This window comes from Hyperolius riggenbachi, chromosome 1, assembly GCF_040937935.1.
Source record: "Hyperolius riggenbachi isolate aHypRig1 chromosome 1, aHypRig1.pri, whole genome shotgun sequence".
NCBI lineage: Eukaryota > Metazoa > Chordata > Amphibia > Anura > Hyperoliidae > Hyperolius > Hyperolius riggenbachi.
The window spans coordinates 299,036,721-299,052,477 of record NC_090646.1 but is presented as its reverse complement, the minus strand read 5'-3'; the positions used below and the strand labels follow the sequence as shown (position 1 = coordinate 299,052,477).

General features: G+C 43.4%; 1 protein-coding gene across 6 annotated transcripts in view; it reads right to left on the bottom strand.

Annotated features, from left to right (window-relative positions):
- ANKLE1 (ankyrin repeat and LEM domain containing 1) overlaps positions 1–15,757 on the bottom strand; it is a 204,319-nt gene that overhangs the window by 101,621 nt on the left and 86,941 nt on the right. For all 6 annotated transcript variants that reach the window (XR_011020485.1, XM_068233769.1, XM_068233770.1 and 3 more), the window contains one exon: positions 7,100–9,613. Coding sequence is in view for 5 of the 6 variants with exons in the window: in XM_068233769.1 (XP_068089870.1) it covers positions 7,100–9,613 (2,514 nt within the window). In the remaining variant the exon portion in view is untranslated. The remainder of the gene's footprint in view (positions 1–7,099; positions 9,614–15,757) is intronic.

Sequence of the window (15,757 nt, the reverse complement as noted above, 5' to 3'; positions counted from 1 at the left end):
AAACACACCGAAAGTAGCAAACTTTGTGAAAACCAGTATTTGTGCCATTGTCAAACAGTACTGTGGTGCTCTCCAATGTGAGAAATCATTTCTTACAAGTCTGTCATCTTTTGTTTGCTACTCTAGGCCTGTGTCCCCTGGATCGCCAGTTATATGACCATTTTTTACGACTGTCATCAGGGGATTACAGATTTGCTTTTAAGTGTACTTGAGCTGAAAACATGCATGAAAAACCACATACTTACCCAAAAGGCTTCACTCTACCTAGGTAAGTTTTTTCACAGAGATTTAATTTGGGCTTACTTTAAAGCAAACATTTAACGGAAAAAAAGTTGGCTACGTATCTGAGTTGAGGGATAATCCAGAGGCTTCTCCGGTCCTCCTTCACCACCGCTGCTCACTGAGATTAATTTAATTAATTAATTAATTTTCTCCTGCTTAACTGCGCTCCTGTCCGTGTACGAGCATGGACACATTGCACAAATGAAAGCACTGTCTGTGCAGTAGCACAAAGCCACTCATATGCATGGTGGAAAAAGACGTGCACAAACTGCTTATAGAATATGTTCTGGGGGTCCCAGTGTTGGAACGAGAGGTCGAGGAGGATGGGAGAAGCCTCTTGACTATAAAGGCTTCCACTACGGAGGTAAGTATTCAGTTTTATTACTTTTGCTCCACGTACCCTTTAAGGGCCTGAGCCCACTAGCGCAGTTGAGCGCAGTTGTGTCCGTTTTTCAGCATCTGTAACATTGTTGTGTTTCTGAAAAGCGGACACAACTGCATTAGTGGGCTCAGGCCCTTAATGACATTAAGGAGCATGAATCTCAGGAATCATCTAAAATTGTGGGGTCAGTTATTTCTCTGGTTTTCCTGTTTTTTTTTTCAACCGTCATACTGAAATCAAAAGCTTTTCCAATCAAAAACATCTTAAAGGACAACTGTAGCAAGAGGGATATGGAGGCTGCCATATTTATTTCCTTTTAAAGGGACTCAGATGAGTCTTCCTTTTTTTTTTTCTACTTACCCGGGGCTTCCTCCAGCCCCATAAGCATGGATGTGTCCTTCGCCATCCTCCTGCGATCTCCCGTTCAGCCACGGTGAGTCCTGGTAAGCGGCTCAGTGACGTCAGCGGCGGACCTTCTGCGCATGCGTGGACCTTCTGCGCAATCGCAGAAGCCCCGGCTGACATCACTCAGTCAGACTGAGTCCGAATGAGCCACGTACCGGGAGTTGACGGCGGCTGAACAGGGGATCGCAGGACGACGGCGAGGGACACATCCATGCTTATGGGGCTTGAGGAAGACCCGGGTAAGTAAAAAAAAAAAGACAAGACGACTCATCTCTGAGTCTCTTTAAGCAGTACCTGTTACCTGGCTCTCCTCTGCCTCTAACACTTTTAGCCATAGCCCCTGAACACGTATGTAGCAGATCAGGTATTTCTGACATCGTCAGATTTGCCAGATTAGCTGCATGCTTATTTCAGGTGTGATTCAGCTACTGCTGCAGCCAAATAAATCAGCAGGGCAGCCAGGCAACTGGTATTGTGTAAAATGAAATAAATATGTCAGCCTTCATATTCTTCTCATTTCAGTTGTCCTATAACAGGTCAGGTTACATACAAACTATTTAATCTCTTCTCACTTCAGTTGTCCTTTAAATAGTTTGTATGTAACCTGACCTGTTATCTTTATGACACAAAACACAATTTGCATAATAATTTAGAATGCAGTATATGGCAATGCCTGCAACAGTTCAGTTAGGGGATAAAGAATATTTAACAGAGGAGATCATTTGCCCTGCAAAATAGGTTTAATGGGATTTCCCTTTCAATTGTACACAAAGGCCTCGATTCATAAAGCATTCCCGCATTCGGAAATGCTGAAAACGGCTCACTTTACCGACCACACAGCAAAATCTGTATTCATAAAGGCTTTTTCCGCATGAAAAGCCGACATTCGCGAGCAGAGTGATAAATCACCGCCTTGCGCGGTGATTATCATAGCAAAAGTAACAAGTAGTCAATTCATAAAGATTAGAGGTAGCGGTATGCGGACAGGTATTACCGCTACCTCTGATGTGGCGAGAAGCGTGCTGAATACAGTGCAGTGAATGGGACAGACCTCCCAAGCAGCTGCAGAGAGAACACCGCACGGAGGGATTCCGCCTGCTTCTCCTGTTTCCGCATGCGTAGGACAGCCTAACGCCTGCCTACAGCGGAATATCTCCGCATGCCTGTCACATCTAGCTACATTTTTATGAATTACCACCCTGAAGGCGGAAATACCGACAGCGGTGTTTCCCCGCTCGACTTTCCCTGCTCGACAGCACTTTTATGAATCGAGGCAAAAGCTGAATAGTCCAAGGTCACCTAGGCATTTTCATAGAGCCTGATGGGTGTGTAGGGAGTCAGTCTGCACTCTCCACATATACTCCAGTGTTCTCCCCAGAATTTTTTTCCAGCCGGGTGGCATGAAAAATCAGCCGGGTGGGGATGGTCATGCTGATTGCCACTAGGTGGGTTATCGACAACGCGCCCCCCCCCCCCCCCCATAAAATTGACAGGCTAGGTTCCGTACTGGAATCTCTTAAAGGGATACTTAATTCAAGAAAAATTAGGCTAGTTATTTACCTGGGGCTTCTTCTAGCCCCTTAAAGTCCTCCTGCTGCCCGCATCGCCATTCCACGCTGCTCTCTTCCTTAGCCTCGCACCAATGCGATCATGCTGCCGTGGCCAGGAGCACTTTGCCTATGCACAGTAGCAATTTTTCGTTACCCCGAAGTGCAGAACACTGCCGGTCACGGGAATGTGATGATGGAGGAGGCGAATGACACGTGGTGGCCATGCATGCAGCATTCAAAGGGGAATCACAGAGGTACAAAGCAGCAGCGCGAATGACTGCAAGGCATTAGAACAATTTAAGAGGCTGGAAGAAGCCCCAGGTAAGTAGCTGGTCATTTTCTTTTAACAGGTAAAGTGTCTTTAAAGTTCTAACTACCCTTCTGCTGATTTGACAATGAAACTAGCAGCTTTTCCTATATACATGGGTGGTCCCAGTATGGGAAAGAGGATTTCTGAGCCATAGCATGATATTGATAAGCAGGCAGCTTATCCATATCATGCTATGGCACCAGATATCCCCTCTTACACCACCCATGTATATAGGAAACATGGGAAAAAAATCTTAGTAGTTTAATTTTCAAACCTGGCTGCTGGTTGTAACAACACTCAGTTACAAGGGATATTGCTGGCTATGTGGCTGTCAAGGGGCCAGGGTGCCTCACTAATCACTTTGTGTCTGCCTGCCTTTGTCCGTGGCTGTCAGTACAGCGTCTCACTCTCCCCCCTCAGACCAGTCTAGTCTGGCAAGAATCAGAGACCAGGGGACACAGTCACAGGACAGGATAATCAGGGGGTGAAAGGGTTAAGCATCTTGAAGTTCTAGCTGGCGGGAGGGTCTGCGTTTGATAGTGAAACTCACTAACACAACACACAGCGGCTGGCAGAAGGATGAATACAGCGAGAGGAGGAGAAGAGCGTCTGGCTAAACATTCCACAGAGTACTGAGCCGCGCTTCCTCTCCGATCTCCTGCTCAGCTAAGCTGCGTGTGACGTCACCTGCATTCCCCGCCCCTCCATACAACTGCCGGGAGCTGAGGAGGAGGGCGGAGGCAGCGTCCCTGAGTGACAGCGGCTGGCTGCAATGATACAGCCGCCGCTGCTCACTAATGAGCGACACAGAAGGGGACAATTTCACCCCGGCGCTCAGAGGAGATCAGCTGGGCGCTCGGAGGAGATCAGCCGGGCGGCGCACCCTGGTAAATGGCCCTGGGGAGAACACTGTACTCTTATTCAGCATAACTTTTTGTATGCCAAATGAGTATTGTGCAATTGGATACATAGGTCTTCTGGAGCTTCCATTTCTGCCCTCCAGTTACCCTGCACCAATTGAGCTGTCCAATTTTAAAACTACACTTTAGCAGTATTCTCATTTATGGCAGTGACTAGCTTGGATAGCTAATAAATCAGTGCTTCCTAAACATTAGTTCTTTGATTTGTTCCAAAAAGAAGACACCATCTGCATACAGATTTAAAATCACTGCGCTTTAGCAGTGGTGAAATGTCTTGTACGGTATGTTTTCCTCTTCCAATCAATATGGAAAATACACTGGTCTATTAAAAATAGAGCTGTTGGAGGTTGTATAAACTGAGGAGCCAGAATGAAAGGATATATGTACAGATTCTGGATGCAGGCACCCATTGGCATATAGCCATCCTTAAAGAGCATATCTGGTGCTGAAGAACATAGAGATTGGTGTATCTGTAGTTACACACATCAAAGCTGGCAGTCATACAACCCAAATACCACATTTTTAATAAAATTAAATTGTCAGTGGTTTGGCATCTGTGAATCTGGCAGTTCAAAAGTTTCTCATTTTAGAAAAAGAACATTTTCAAATTCCCCATAAAAGTAAATTTGTTTGATTCAAAATAATAGAAAGAACACATCTATACAGTAATCATGGGTAAATTATCACCCAAAGCAATCAAGGGTAAGAAAGGAGCAGTAATCAACAACGTAATCAAGATGGCAAAATATGCTAGGCAGAAGATAATGTGGGTGAAGAAACCCACCACCAAGTAACCTTTTGTGATAAAAACCACCAAGAAAAGAAATTGAAATCCTAAACTTTCCTATCAGTCAATACCGTATCCATAAAATTCTGCAGTAAATATATTGAAATAGATTGTATCTCAGGTCACAATAAATATTGGACTTCAACAACATTGAACAAAACTAGGAGTCGTAAAGTCACAAAGCATAACTGAGCTTTTTGTTTAAGTGGATGCACAGGATTTGTTTTCCTGGTCATTCCCTCAAGGCCACTCTCCCCACAAACCTAAGCCTAAAAAATCCTCAGCCTCACTTGTAACCCAAATAAAGATCCAGTGAGGACACTATTCAGGTTAATTCAGTCTAGGATCACAATGGCCTCAATTCACTAAGCAGTTTAGGCTAGTCTACTGATAGCTTTTAGTCGACTGATGGTTTTGTGTAATGTTTTAGACCTGGTCTAAAACATTCGGTAATTAGGTAGGTAAAGCAGGGGAAGATGCAATTCACAAAAGCAAACAAGGAGTAACCACAGCGACTTTTTCTGACAGAAATTAGACCAGTTTTTTTCTGTCAGTAAAGTAATTCTGTGAGGTATCCAGAGGAGAGCTCATCAGAGGAGAAAGAGGTCAGTCATAGCTACTTGTTTGTGAATTGCATATTTTGAACATTTTCCCTTCTTTACCGACCTAATTACCAAATGTTTTAGATCAGGTCTAAAATATTCGGTAATTATTAGTGAATTCCCTTTTGATGCAACTGATTTACACCAAACCATCAGTAGACTAAAAACCATCAGTAGGCTAGTCTACACTGTTTAGTGAATTGGGGCCATTGTCTTTTGGAGGTGAGGAAAACACCTTTGCAGTAGTCCAGCATCCTGAAAGGACCTCTGTAAGTCGGATTTGGGCCCAGATTTGAGTCCGCATTTGGACCAGAATTGGCATGTACTGTATATGCACATGACTATGAGGAGGAGGTATTGTGACATCACCTCCCTCCTAGCTTTTTGGGCACTTACCACTGGGCCTACTTCCTTGTGTATGCATTTGAGCATGAGGTAGAGTTGTTATGACATTTTTGTATTTTGGGTTTTTGTATATGATTTGACACTTGCACTGTATATAGTATGTATCCTTAATGAAGCCCACTAAGGGTGAACCGTGTTGGATTTTTCAGCTAGCTGCATGTTTGTTGTAGGTATGTGACGATTAAAACTGAAGACAAAATGATCATAAATGCAGTCAGGCAAATAACAATTAAAAATGAAAAATATGACAGCTTCCTTGTTAGATTAAGTTCTAATTAAAGGGACTCCGAGCAGTGCAGAAACTATGGAAAGATGCATATCATTTTAAAGCTCTCTTTCTCCGCTTTCCAATGATATATAAATCACCATCCTACGCCTTTTAGTTTTCGCTATTTTCGTGATTGAACTTGCCACGGCTGCGATTTCGATCGCGAAAATAGAGAAAACCAAAAGGCGTAGGGTGACGATTTAGGGGTCGTCAGAAAGAGAAAGAGAGCTTTAAAATGATATCCATCTTTCCATAGTTACATTGTATTACACAGGGCGACTTTTTCCTAAAGTCAGCAGCTCCATTCCTAAATAGTCGCCCTACGCCTTTTAGTTTTCTCTATTTTCGCGATCAAAATCGCGGCCCCGGCAATTTCAATCGCAAAAATAGCGAAAACTAAAAGGTGTAGGGTGGCGGTTTATATAGCATTGGAAAGAGGAGAAAGAGAGTTTTAAAATGATATGCATCTTTCCATAGTTTTTGCACTGCTCGGAGTCCCTTTAAATGTTTTATAGGGAAATATTATCTGTCCAACTCTTCACACCTGAATTGCCAGGTTCGTGCTCTAAATGAGGTTTTTGGCTGTTTTGTCCAAAGGTCGCTTGCTTCCTCCATTTCAACTATCGCCATCAGGGATGTCCTTCATATATGGCTTTCTTATACCTCATACATATGCAATGATGGAACTAGGCCAGGGCAGTCTCAGCTAAGAATGCAGTGTGTGTACAAGTGTACCCTGAGGTCACAGAGGTTTGGCACAACCGGACCATTAGACACAAACACATTGTACTTAGCTTACTCAACCCGCTGAAAGAACTCCACTATGCGCCAACCTGTCTGCTCTCTTACTCTTGATTACATTTCTGTACAGTGCTCATTGACTACAGTGTCACTCTAAGGATTGAACTTGATTCTTGTGGGTGGCACTAATTCTGCATACGTATGCACCCTAAAACTCAGATTGACAATCCCTTTGCCTGGTGTACTTTTTAACTTTTATTTTAACTTTCCCTAAAAAATTGATCATATCTATTTGTGAACAGAGAGATCATAGCACATCTGTGAACTCAGGATTCACAGACTCCAAACCAATGTCAGAATATATATTTTGTGATCACTGCACTCTAAACACTAACTCCAAAGGGAGTGGTGGGGGGTACAGTGAGAAAAAGACAAAATCATGCTTACCTCCTAGTCCAGTTGCAGCTTGTTCTTTCAGGCATTTGTCTAGTAGCAAGATGCAGACCTTCCTCGTCTTGCTAGTCACTTGACCAGGGTTTTCTCCAAGTTCCATCAACCTTCTGGCTATTTCAGCATTGGACAGTCTGTAGAGTTCCACTGCTACTTGATTAGGAGAGCATGTTGCGTCCTTAGATGGCTTTTGCTTGGCACTCCTATAATCTCTCCAGTCATACAAAACCGTTTCATCTGAGCTGTCTACGATACTGCTAGAAGAGGGATCTGTACTTGGTACATGTCTTTCAATGAGGAAGTGCCCTTTTTCATTGTCCATATATAAATATTCCACTGGTTCAAATTGACTAACGTTTACTGGACGACCACCTGGTGACAAAGGCACTTCCTGATTATCACAATCAGTAATAGTATTTTGCTGACACAAGTTGATCCCAGTTTCATCTAATTTAGAACCACAGGAAAGTCTACTAAAGCTATAGCGTGGTGGTTTTGCACAATTTGCAGCATTGTGTTCTCTTAATGTACTGTGGAAAAATGATGCATTGCATAGATGTGAATGCAAAGTTCCCTGTGTCACAGTTGAGGCAATAGGTTTAGAGGCAGCTTCTCCACTGCTCTCAGTATCTCCATCTTCTGTAATCCACATACTTTCAGAATTCATATTTTCAAAACAAGGAGCTCCAGAGATTCCTTTTAACTGAGGCTTAGGTTTGAACTCATTTTCTGTCAAATCATCTGTAAGATAACTGCTGATATTCACAGTTGTCTCGCAGTCAGAATCCTTTTTACTGGAATGACTATGTTCTTGAACTGTGTAGCTTTTATGTCTTGCGTGCATGTCTGAATGCCCTGGGGAGGCTGTCAAGCTATCAGGGCTCCTTAGTCTCCTGCCTCTTTGTGGCATTTCCACAGACTCATCAAAAAGAGAGGAGTTGCTGTGACGACATTTGGAAGACTGAATTCTGCTTTTTGTTCGTGGGGTAATGAAACATGGAGAGTTTTCTTCATTTTGCACAGAATTTAAGTTTTTAGTTTTAGTTGCCAACATCATTTTTTTGAACTCATCAAGGAGTTCAGAATCTAGTCTTTCTTTTGCCTCCAAATCAGTTGAATCTACAATTAGTGTGTCTGCAGAATTATTCAAGCATTGCAGGTAAGCATTTTTTAAATGCTGGTTAATTACCTTGCTATAGTCAGTGGATATATTTTTCTCACTTACAACAGGGAGCGTGTCTGAACACAAAGGCTTAACTCCAGGGTCTGAGCAAATCTGTGTAGAATGTTTACCCTCCACATCTATAGGGCAGTTATTAGACACCATTAGGTTATCTTTCAAGATTCTGTAATCCTGAGCATCACCTTCACTAAGAGCAATACTACTTGTAGGTAAAGTGATTGATGCCTGAAGCATCTCTGCAGCTTTCAGGGTTTTGCCTTCCTGATCACCCACATATTTACTTGAAGAGTCAAGGCATTTTTTATTAATTAAAAGGTTAATAGCCCCCTCTAATTCTTTATCGTTCATATTTTTTTTATCTTGCAGACCGTGAACTATGTGCTGTGTATCACACAGATCTTGCATACTACATGTATCTGTATTTGCTGCCACCTCTGCAATGTCTCTATGTAGATTGCAAATCTGATTGCTGTTTGAATCTAGCATTGCTTTAAAATCATCAGTGACAAGTCTTGACTTTTCACCAGAGAAGCAGCTCTCTTCAAGGCTGGCAAAGCCTTCACTACAGCTGGTGTACTTGCTGCTGGACGTTGCTTCTCCTAAATACACATCTATATCACCAGTATCAGGTAACACTAAAGTATTTTCTAGGTTACTCTGACTATGTCCCCTGCTGTAGGTGTAAACATGATCTGGTGACGTCACATCTAAACTTTCCCAACTGTGCAATATGCGTGATTGTGTTGATCCTATCAAAGGGTCATCAATGATTTTCAAATTTTCATGACCGGAATGTGTTCTCAATGCCCTAGTTCCTTTTGACTGAATTCCAGAGTGCTCACTATCCCAGGAACAGAGATTCCCAGATACATTAGGAATGTTAAAAGACCCTTTGTTTTCTATTGGCAATCTATTTGTGCTATCAGGATGCCTGCGATCAGAACAGTTTTTTTTACATTGATTGGTCTGTGAGGTCAATGTAGCACATAAGGTTTCTAAACATTCTGTTTTTGAATCAGAGGTAACTGTACTTGTTTTTTCTTTTGTATTCAGTAGCAAACCATTCATTTCTTGCTCAATACTAGATTTAATTTCTTGCTCAATACTTTCTGATCTAACCTTTGCATCGTTGTTGTCTGTACCTTCTGTTTGACTTACTAATATGGCATCATCTACACCCTTTCCTGAGGTCCCATTTCTATGGTTTGATATGAAAGGAAAGATTTTAGTGCTGTGAAACGGAGACATTTCACATGTTGACTCGAGGAGTGGAATAGAACTAATCTCAGGGATATCCTCAGGTAAGTACGAGTCATTCTTGAAATAACCTGTTGAGATAAAAAAAAAAAAAAAAAAAGTACTGGTAAACATGTGACTAATCAATTCATTGCATTTGTCTAGTGCAAAACAAAAAAGTTAATGTTTCATAAGCATATGGCCAAGCACTGATCAAGCATTATGCACTACTCTGTCCCCTCCTTGCTCCCTGTAGTGTATTACAAACTCTGAGCCAGCTAGTCACACTCCTCTGCAAGAAGTAGGTGACAGAGCAATGACCCATCAGAGGCCTGCTTAGATTTTTCCTACCCTGAGCTTGAAAAAAAAATGTGACGAATTCAGAATACTGCAAGAACTTAATCTAGTTGTGAGTGGACTACTATATTGTTTATTTGCACACAAGCAAAATAAGATTTTCAACATGGGCTTACACAGACAGTGTAATCCGAGAGGTGTCTAAAGGGGCCCATACACTGGTCGATTTCAGCCATCGATCAATCCTATAGAATCTATCGATCAGAAATCGATTCTATCAAATCGATTGATCAATTTGCGTCCGATTTCAATTGTTTTCGACCGATTTGATCTATTTGACAGGATGGAAAATCTAGGTCGATCTGCTGCTGATAGATCGATGGCCCATAGAGCTGCATTGGATCTAATGGCTCAATAATGCACTTCGATCGATTTCCAATCCTAGTGTGTGGTACAGTCCATATAAATTAGTATACATGTATTACAATACCACTCAATTTAAGTAACAGTATTCTTTGACTCTTGAATTGTATGGGGGCATTTCAGAGGAATATGTTTGCATTTGGAAGAAATAATGATGGCATGTTGGCTATACATTATTGTATTTCATAAGCTCCCCATACTACATACAATTTTTCTTTTAACCACTTGAGGACCGCGGTGTTAAACCCCTCTAGTGACCAGGCCATTTTTTACAATTCAGACCACTGCAGCTATAACGGTTTATTGCTCGGTCATACAACTTACCACCCATACAAATTCTACCTCCTTTTCTTGTCACTAATATAGCTTTCTTTTGGTGCTATTTGATTGCTGCTGCGATTTTTAGTTTTCATTATATTCATCAAAAAAAGACAGGAATTTTGTCAAAAAAACAAGATATTTTGAACTTTCTGTGGTATTATTTTTCAAATAAAGTAAAATTTTTATACAGGTTTTTGTCCAAATTTATTGTGCTACATGCCTTTGATTAAAAAAAAATCCAATAAGTGTATATTTATTGGTTTGGGTAAAAGCTATAGCATTTACAAACTATGGTACAAAAAAAGTGAATTTGCGCAATTTGAAACAGCTCTGACTTTTCTGAGCACCTGTCATGTTTCTTGAGGTGTTAGAATGCCAGGATACTATAAATACCCCCCAAATTACCCCATTTTTGAAAGAAGACACCCCAAGGTATTTGCTGAGGACATAGTGAGTTCATAACAGATTTAATTTTTTGTCACAAGTTAGCAAAAAATAACACTTTGTGACCAAAAAAAAAAGTGTTTCCATCTCTGCTAACTTGTGACAAAAAAAAATAAAAAATCTGCCAACTACTCACCATGCCCCTAAGTGAACACCTTGGGGTGTCTACTTTCCAAAATTGAGTCACTTGTGGGGTACTAGTACTGCCCTGGCATTTTGGGGGGCTTAATTGTGAGCACCCTGTAAAGCCTAAAGGTGCTCATTGGACTTTGGGCCCCTTTGTGCAGCTAGGCAGCAAAAAAAAGTGTCACATGTGGTATCGCCATACTCAGGAGAAGTAGTATAATGTGTTTTGCGGTGTCTTTTCACACATACCCATGCTGGGTGGGAGAAATACCTCTGTAAAGGACTTGTGACAAAAAATAAAACCTTCTATGAACTCACTATACCACTCAAGGAATACCTTGGGGTGTCTTCTTTCCAAAATGGGGTCACTTGTGGGGCTCCTATACTGCCCTGCCATTTTAGTGGCCCTAAACCGTGAGGAGTAGTCTGTAAACCGAATAGTTAAAATTGACCTGTGAAATCCTAAAGGTACTCATTGAACTTTGGGCCCCTTTGTACAGCTAGGCTGCAAACAAATGTCACACGTCTGGTATCGCCGTACACAGGAGAAGTAGCAAAAATGTATTTTATGGTGTCTTTCCATACATACTCATGCTAGGTGGGAGAAATATCTCTGTAAATGACAAGGTTTTCAAATTTTTTACACAAAGTTGTCATGTACAGAAATATTTCTCCCATCCAGCATGGGTATGTGTGGAAAGACCATAAAATACATTATACTACTTCTGAGTACGGCGATACCACATATGTGACACTTTTTTTGCAGCCTAGCTGTGCAAAGGGGCCAAAAGTCCAATGAGTACCTTTAGGCTTTACAGGTGAGCTCACAATTTAGCCCCCCCCCCCCCCAAACGATGCCCGGACAGTAAACACACCCCACAAATGAGCCCATTATGGAAAGAAGACACCCCAAGGTATTCCACGAGGGGCATAGTGAGTTTATAGAAAAATGTATTGGACAATTACACTTTGTAAGAAAAAATAAAAAACAAAATCAATTTCTGCTAACTTGTGACAAAAAATAAAATCTTTGAACTCACCATGCCCCTCAGCAAATACCTTGGGGTGTCTTCTTTCCTAAATGGGGTCATTTGTGGGGTCTGTCCTGGCATTTTAGGGTCTCCGCAATCATTACATGTATGCCCAATATTAGGAGTTTCTGCTATACTCCTTATATTGGGCATACGCGTGATGCACTTTTTTTTTCCATAAAAGTAAAAATGAACGGCAAAGATTCTCACATTCGCATTGATCAATGTTGATGAAAAAAAATATCTGCCGAAAAATGTGAAAAAAGAGAGGGGCATGGCATTTGCCAGGGCATAGGAGCACCGCCCACAGAATGTTCCAAACCCACTCTGCTCCTATATCCTGGCAAACCCGATTAATCCATTCACCTCGATAGATGTGAATGAAAAAATCGTTGCCAATTTTGATACAAAGTGCTTGCCAAAGCATAGGAACTCCAACACCGCCCCTCAGCTCATATGCCTCAGCAAACGTATCTTACTGCGGAGGAGAAATCTCATCCTGCATCGCTGCATGCACCAACTTGTGTGTAATCTGACAGATGTGCAATGCTTGTGTCAGTATGCACCATCAGTGCTGCAGCTGGTCGGTCGATCGGTCGGTCACTCGGTCATTCCACCTGGAAGGGTAAAGGGTAAAGGGAGCGAGCCCACATCGGCTTCTGTGCGGTTCACGGCAGGGGGTCACGTGGTGCAGGGATGTCATTGGGTCTCTACTGCGCAGGTACAGAACTACTGCGCCTGCGCATTAGAGACCAGATGACGTCACGCACCCCACGTGACCCGGGCCGTGGAACGCACATGACGCCGGCCCGGAAGCCGACCTGGCGAGGTCGGCTTCTTCACCGCTGGACGCCGGGAGGGAGAGGAGCTGCGGCGAGGGCACCGATTGACTGCCTGGAGCTGGAAGAAGCCCCAGGTAAGTGCCGTTTGTTTTTATAACATGCGCAGATCTTCCCTTTAACTCTAAAAAAAAAAAAATTGCTTTACTTACCTGGGTCATCTCTACCAGCCCCCTGCAGCCATCCTGTGCCCTCGCAGTCACTCATGGCTCCTCTGGTCCCCCGCTGCCAGCTAGTTTCGTTTTTGCCAATAGGGAGTCGGCCGGCCGCCATGCGTACGTTTTTACGCATCCCTGCTGGTGCAGGAAGCTATTGCAGACATCGACAAGTACATTTTACGTGTTACCGTTGCAATGCGTAAAAATGCACTTAACTAGCTGGCAGCGGGGCGCCATATGAGCCATGAGTGACTGCAAGGGCACAGGATGGCTGCAGGGGGCTGGTAGATGCCCCAGGTAAGTAAAAAGGTTCGCTTTAACATTAACTTTGATAAATGTTATTGAACTTTTTTAACCAAACATTAACATTTGGAACTTTAAACTTTTTTGTTAACCTGTTTTTTTTTTCTTTTGTTTTTTTTTTTTACTTACCTTCCGAGGACAAACCTCTCCCTTCCCCATGGGACAGTGTGCAAACACAGTGTGTGGCGAAGTACACTATGCACCTTGTCCCAGGTGAAATGAGAGGTTTCTGGCAGCCCTGTGTATTAGGGTCTCTCGAAACCTGATGTCTGGTTTCACACTGCATATTGGCGTATCTGGTGGGTGGCGCCCGCCGCGGCACATCGCCAAAAACAGACCTTCAGGGAATACCACGTTAGTAAATGTTATTCCCTGTATGGCATTCGGCCAAGTATAAAGGAAAAATCTTTGCATCGCCATAGACTAACATGACTTCCAGGCTGACGCAAATCATTGCAGGAGCCACGCGGTAACGCAGGTATGCACTAGCATTAAGTCAACCACTTCCGGCGTAGTGGGGACCGCAAAGTGGGACGTTTGCTAGGCATTTTGCCGCAGCGCAATGCCCCAGTGTGAATGAGCCCTGAGAGACCCTTGTGTGCCTACTGCTATGTTTTGAGATCCCTACTCTAAAAGCGTATCTATGAGTAAAAATTCTCGAAACACTCCCCTATGCATTGGGCAGGATGTTCAGGACAGGTGGGACAGTAAACAGTGGTGTCGCACCTTATTCCAGCCTTCTTGCAGACCTGACAAGCTTGACCTAGGGCACTCGGAAAGTTATAAGCATAGTGCTTTTCATGTAGCTGGCTAACTACATCAGGGGGTTGAGGCACAGTTCCTCCTGTTCTGAAACGATCTCTTCCTGAAATTGAAGGAAGGAACCCGTTTTCTCAGCCTTTGTGTAGAGAACAAAACTATTGTACGTTGCCAATTGAATTAAATATACAGACACCTTTTTATATCAGCGTCTGGTCCTTCGGGAAACTAAATAGGGAGCCAACATCTGGTCGTTGAAGTCCACCCCTCCCATGTCTGTGTTATAATTGTAGAAGGCGGGGGGGGTTTTCAACTACCTCAGTTGCCCGTCGAATTTGGACTGTCGTGTCTGCGTGAATGGTGGACAGAAGGTAAACGTCCTTCTTGTCCTTCCATTTCACTGCAAGAAGGTCATTGATACACAAGGCAGCCCTCTCCCCCGTACAAATCGGGTAGTAGTGAGCTGTTGGGGGAAGCCCCGGCGACTAGGTCGCACGGTGCCACAGCAGGGAATTTCGACTAAATTGAAATGCTGATAGAGGGCCACACTTGTGTAGTAGTTGTCCACTTATAGATGGTACCCCTTGTGGAATAAGGGTGACACCAAGTCCCACACAATCTTGCCACTGCTCCCCAGGCAGCCAGGGCATCCGACCGGCTCCAGTTTTGAGTCTTTTCCCTCATAGACCCTAAAACCATAAGTATAGCCTGTGGCCCTTTCACAGAGCTTATACAACTTGACCCCATACCAGGCGCGCTTGCTTGGGATGTACTGCTTAATGCCAAGGTGCCCGGTAAAATGTATCAGGGACTCATCTACGCAGGTGTTCTGTTCAGGAGTGTAAGCATCTGCAAACTTTGATGAAAAGTGGTCTATGAGGGGCTGAATTTTGTAGAGCCGGTCGTAAGCAGGGTGGTCACTTTGATGACAGGTTGTGTTGTCATTGAAGTGCAGGAAGCGCAGCATCATCTCAAAACGTAAACCTGGACATGGCAGCAGAGTACATGGGCATGTGATGTATTGGGTGCGTAAACCAATAGGACTGCAATACATTTTTTTTTGTTAGACCCATGTTGAGGAGAAGGCTCAAAAAGATTTTCAGTTCGGAAACTGTGACTGGTTTCCACCGGAAAGGCTGGGCATAGTAGCTATTCGGTTTGGCGGTGATGTATTGTGTGGCATAACGGTTGGTCTCTGCCACAGCTAAGTCAGAGATCCTCGGTAAAGAAGAGATTAAAAAAAGTCTAGGGCCGATCATAGATCTGTCTCCGCCTGAACTCCAGACTGGGCAGTGAAAGGTGGCACTATGGGTGCAGCGGAACCAGGGGGTTGCCAATCGGGATTTGCCAGCACCTCTGGGAGTGTAGGGGTTCTACGGGCCCGTGTTTCTGGTGACTGCGACCAGGGTCTTACTGCACGTTCCACCGAACCAGTTTCAACTGCCATGCTGGTGCTTGCCACTTCACCAGGTTATACGGCAGTACTGGTGCTAAGTCCAGGAGGTGCTGCGCTGCTGGTGTATGCCTCAAACCTG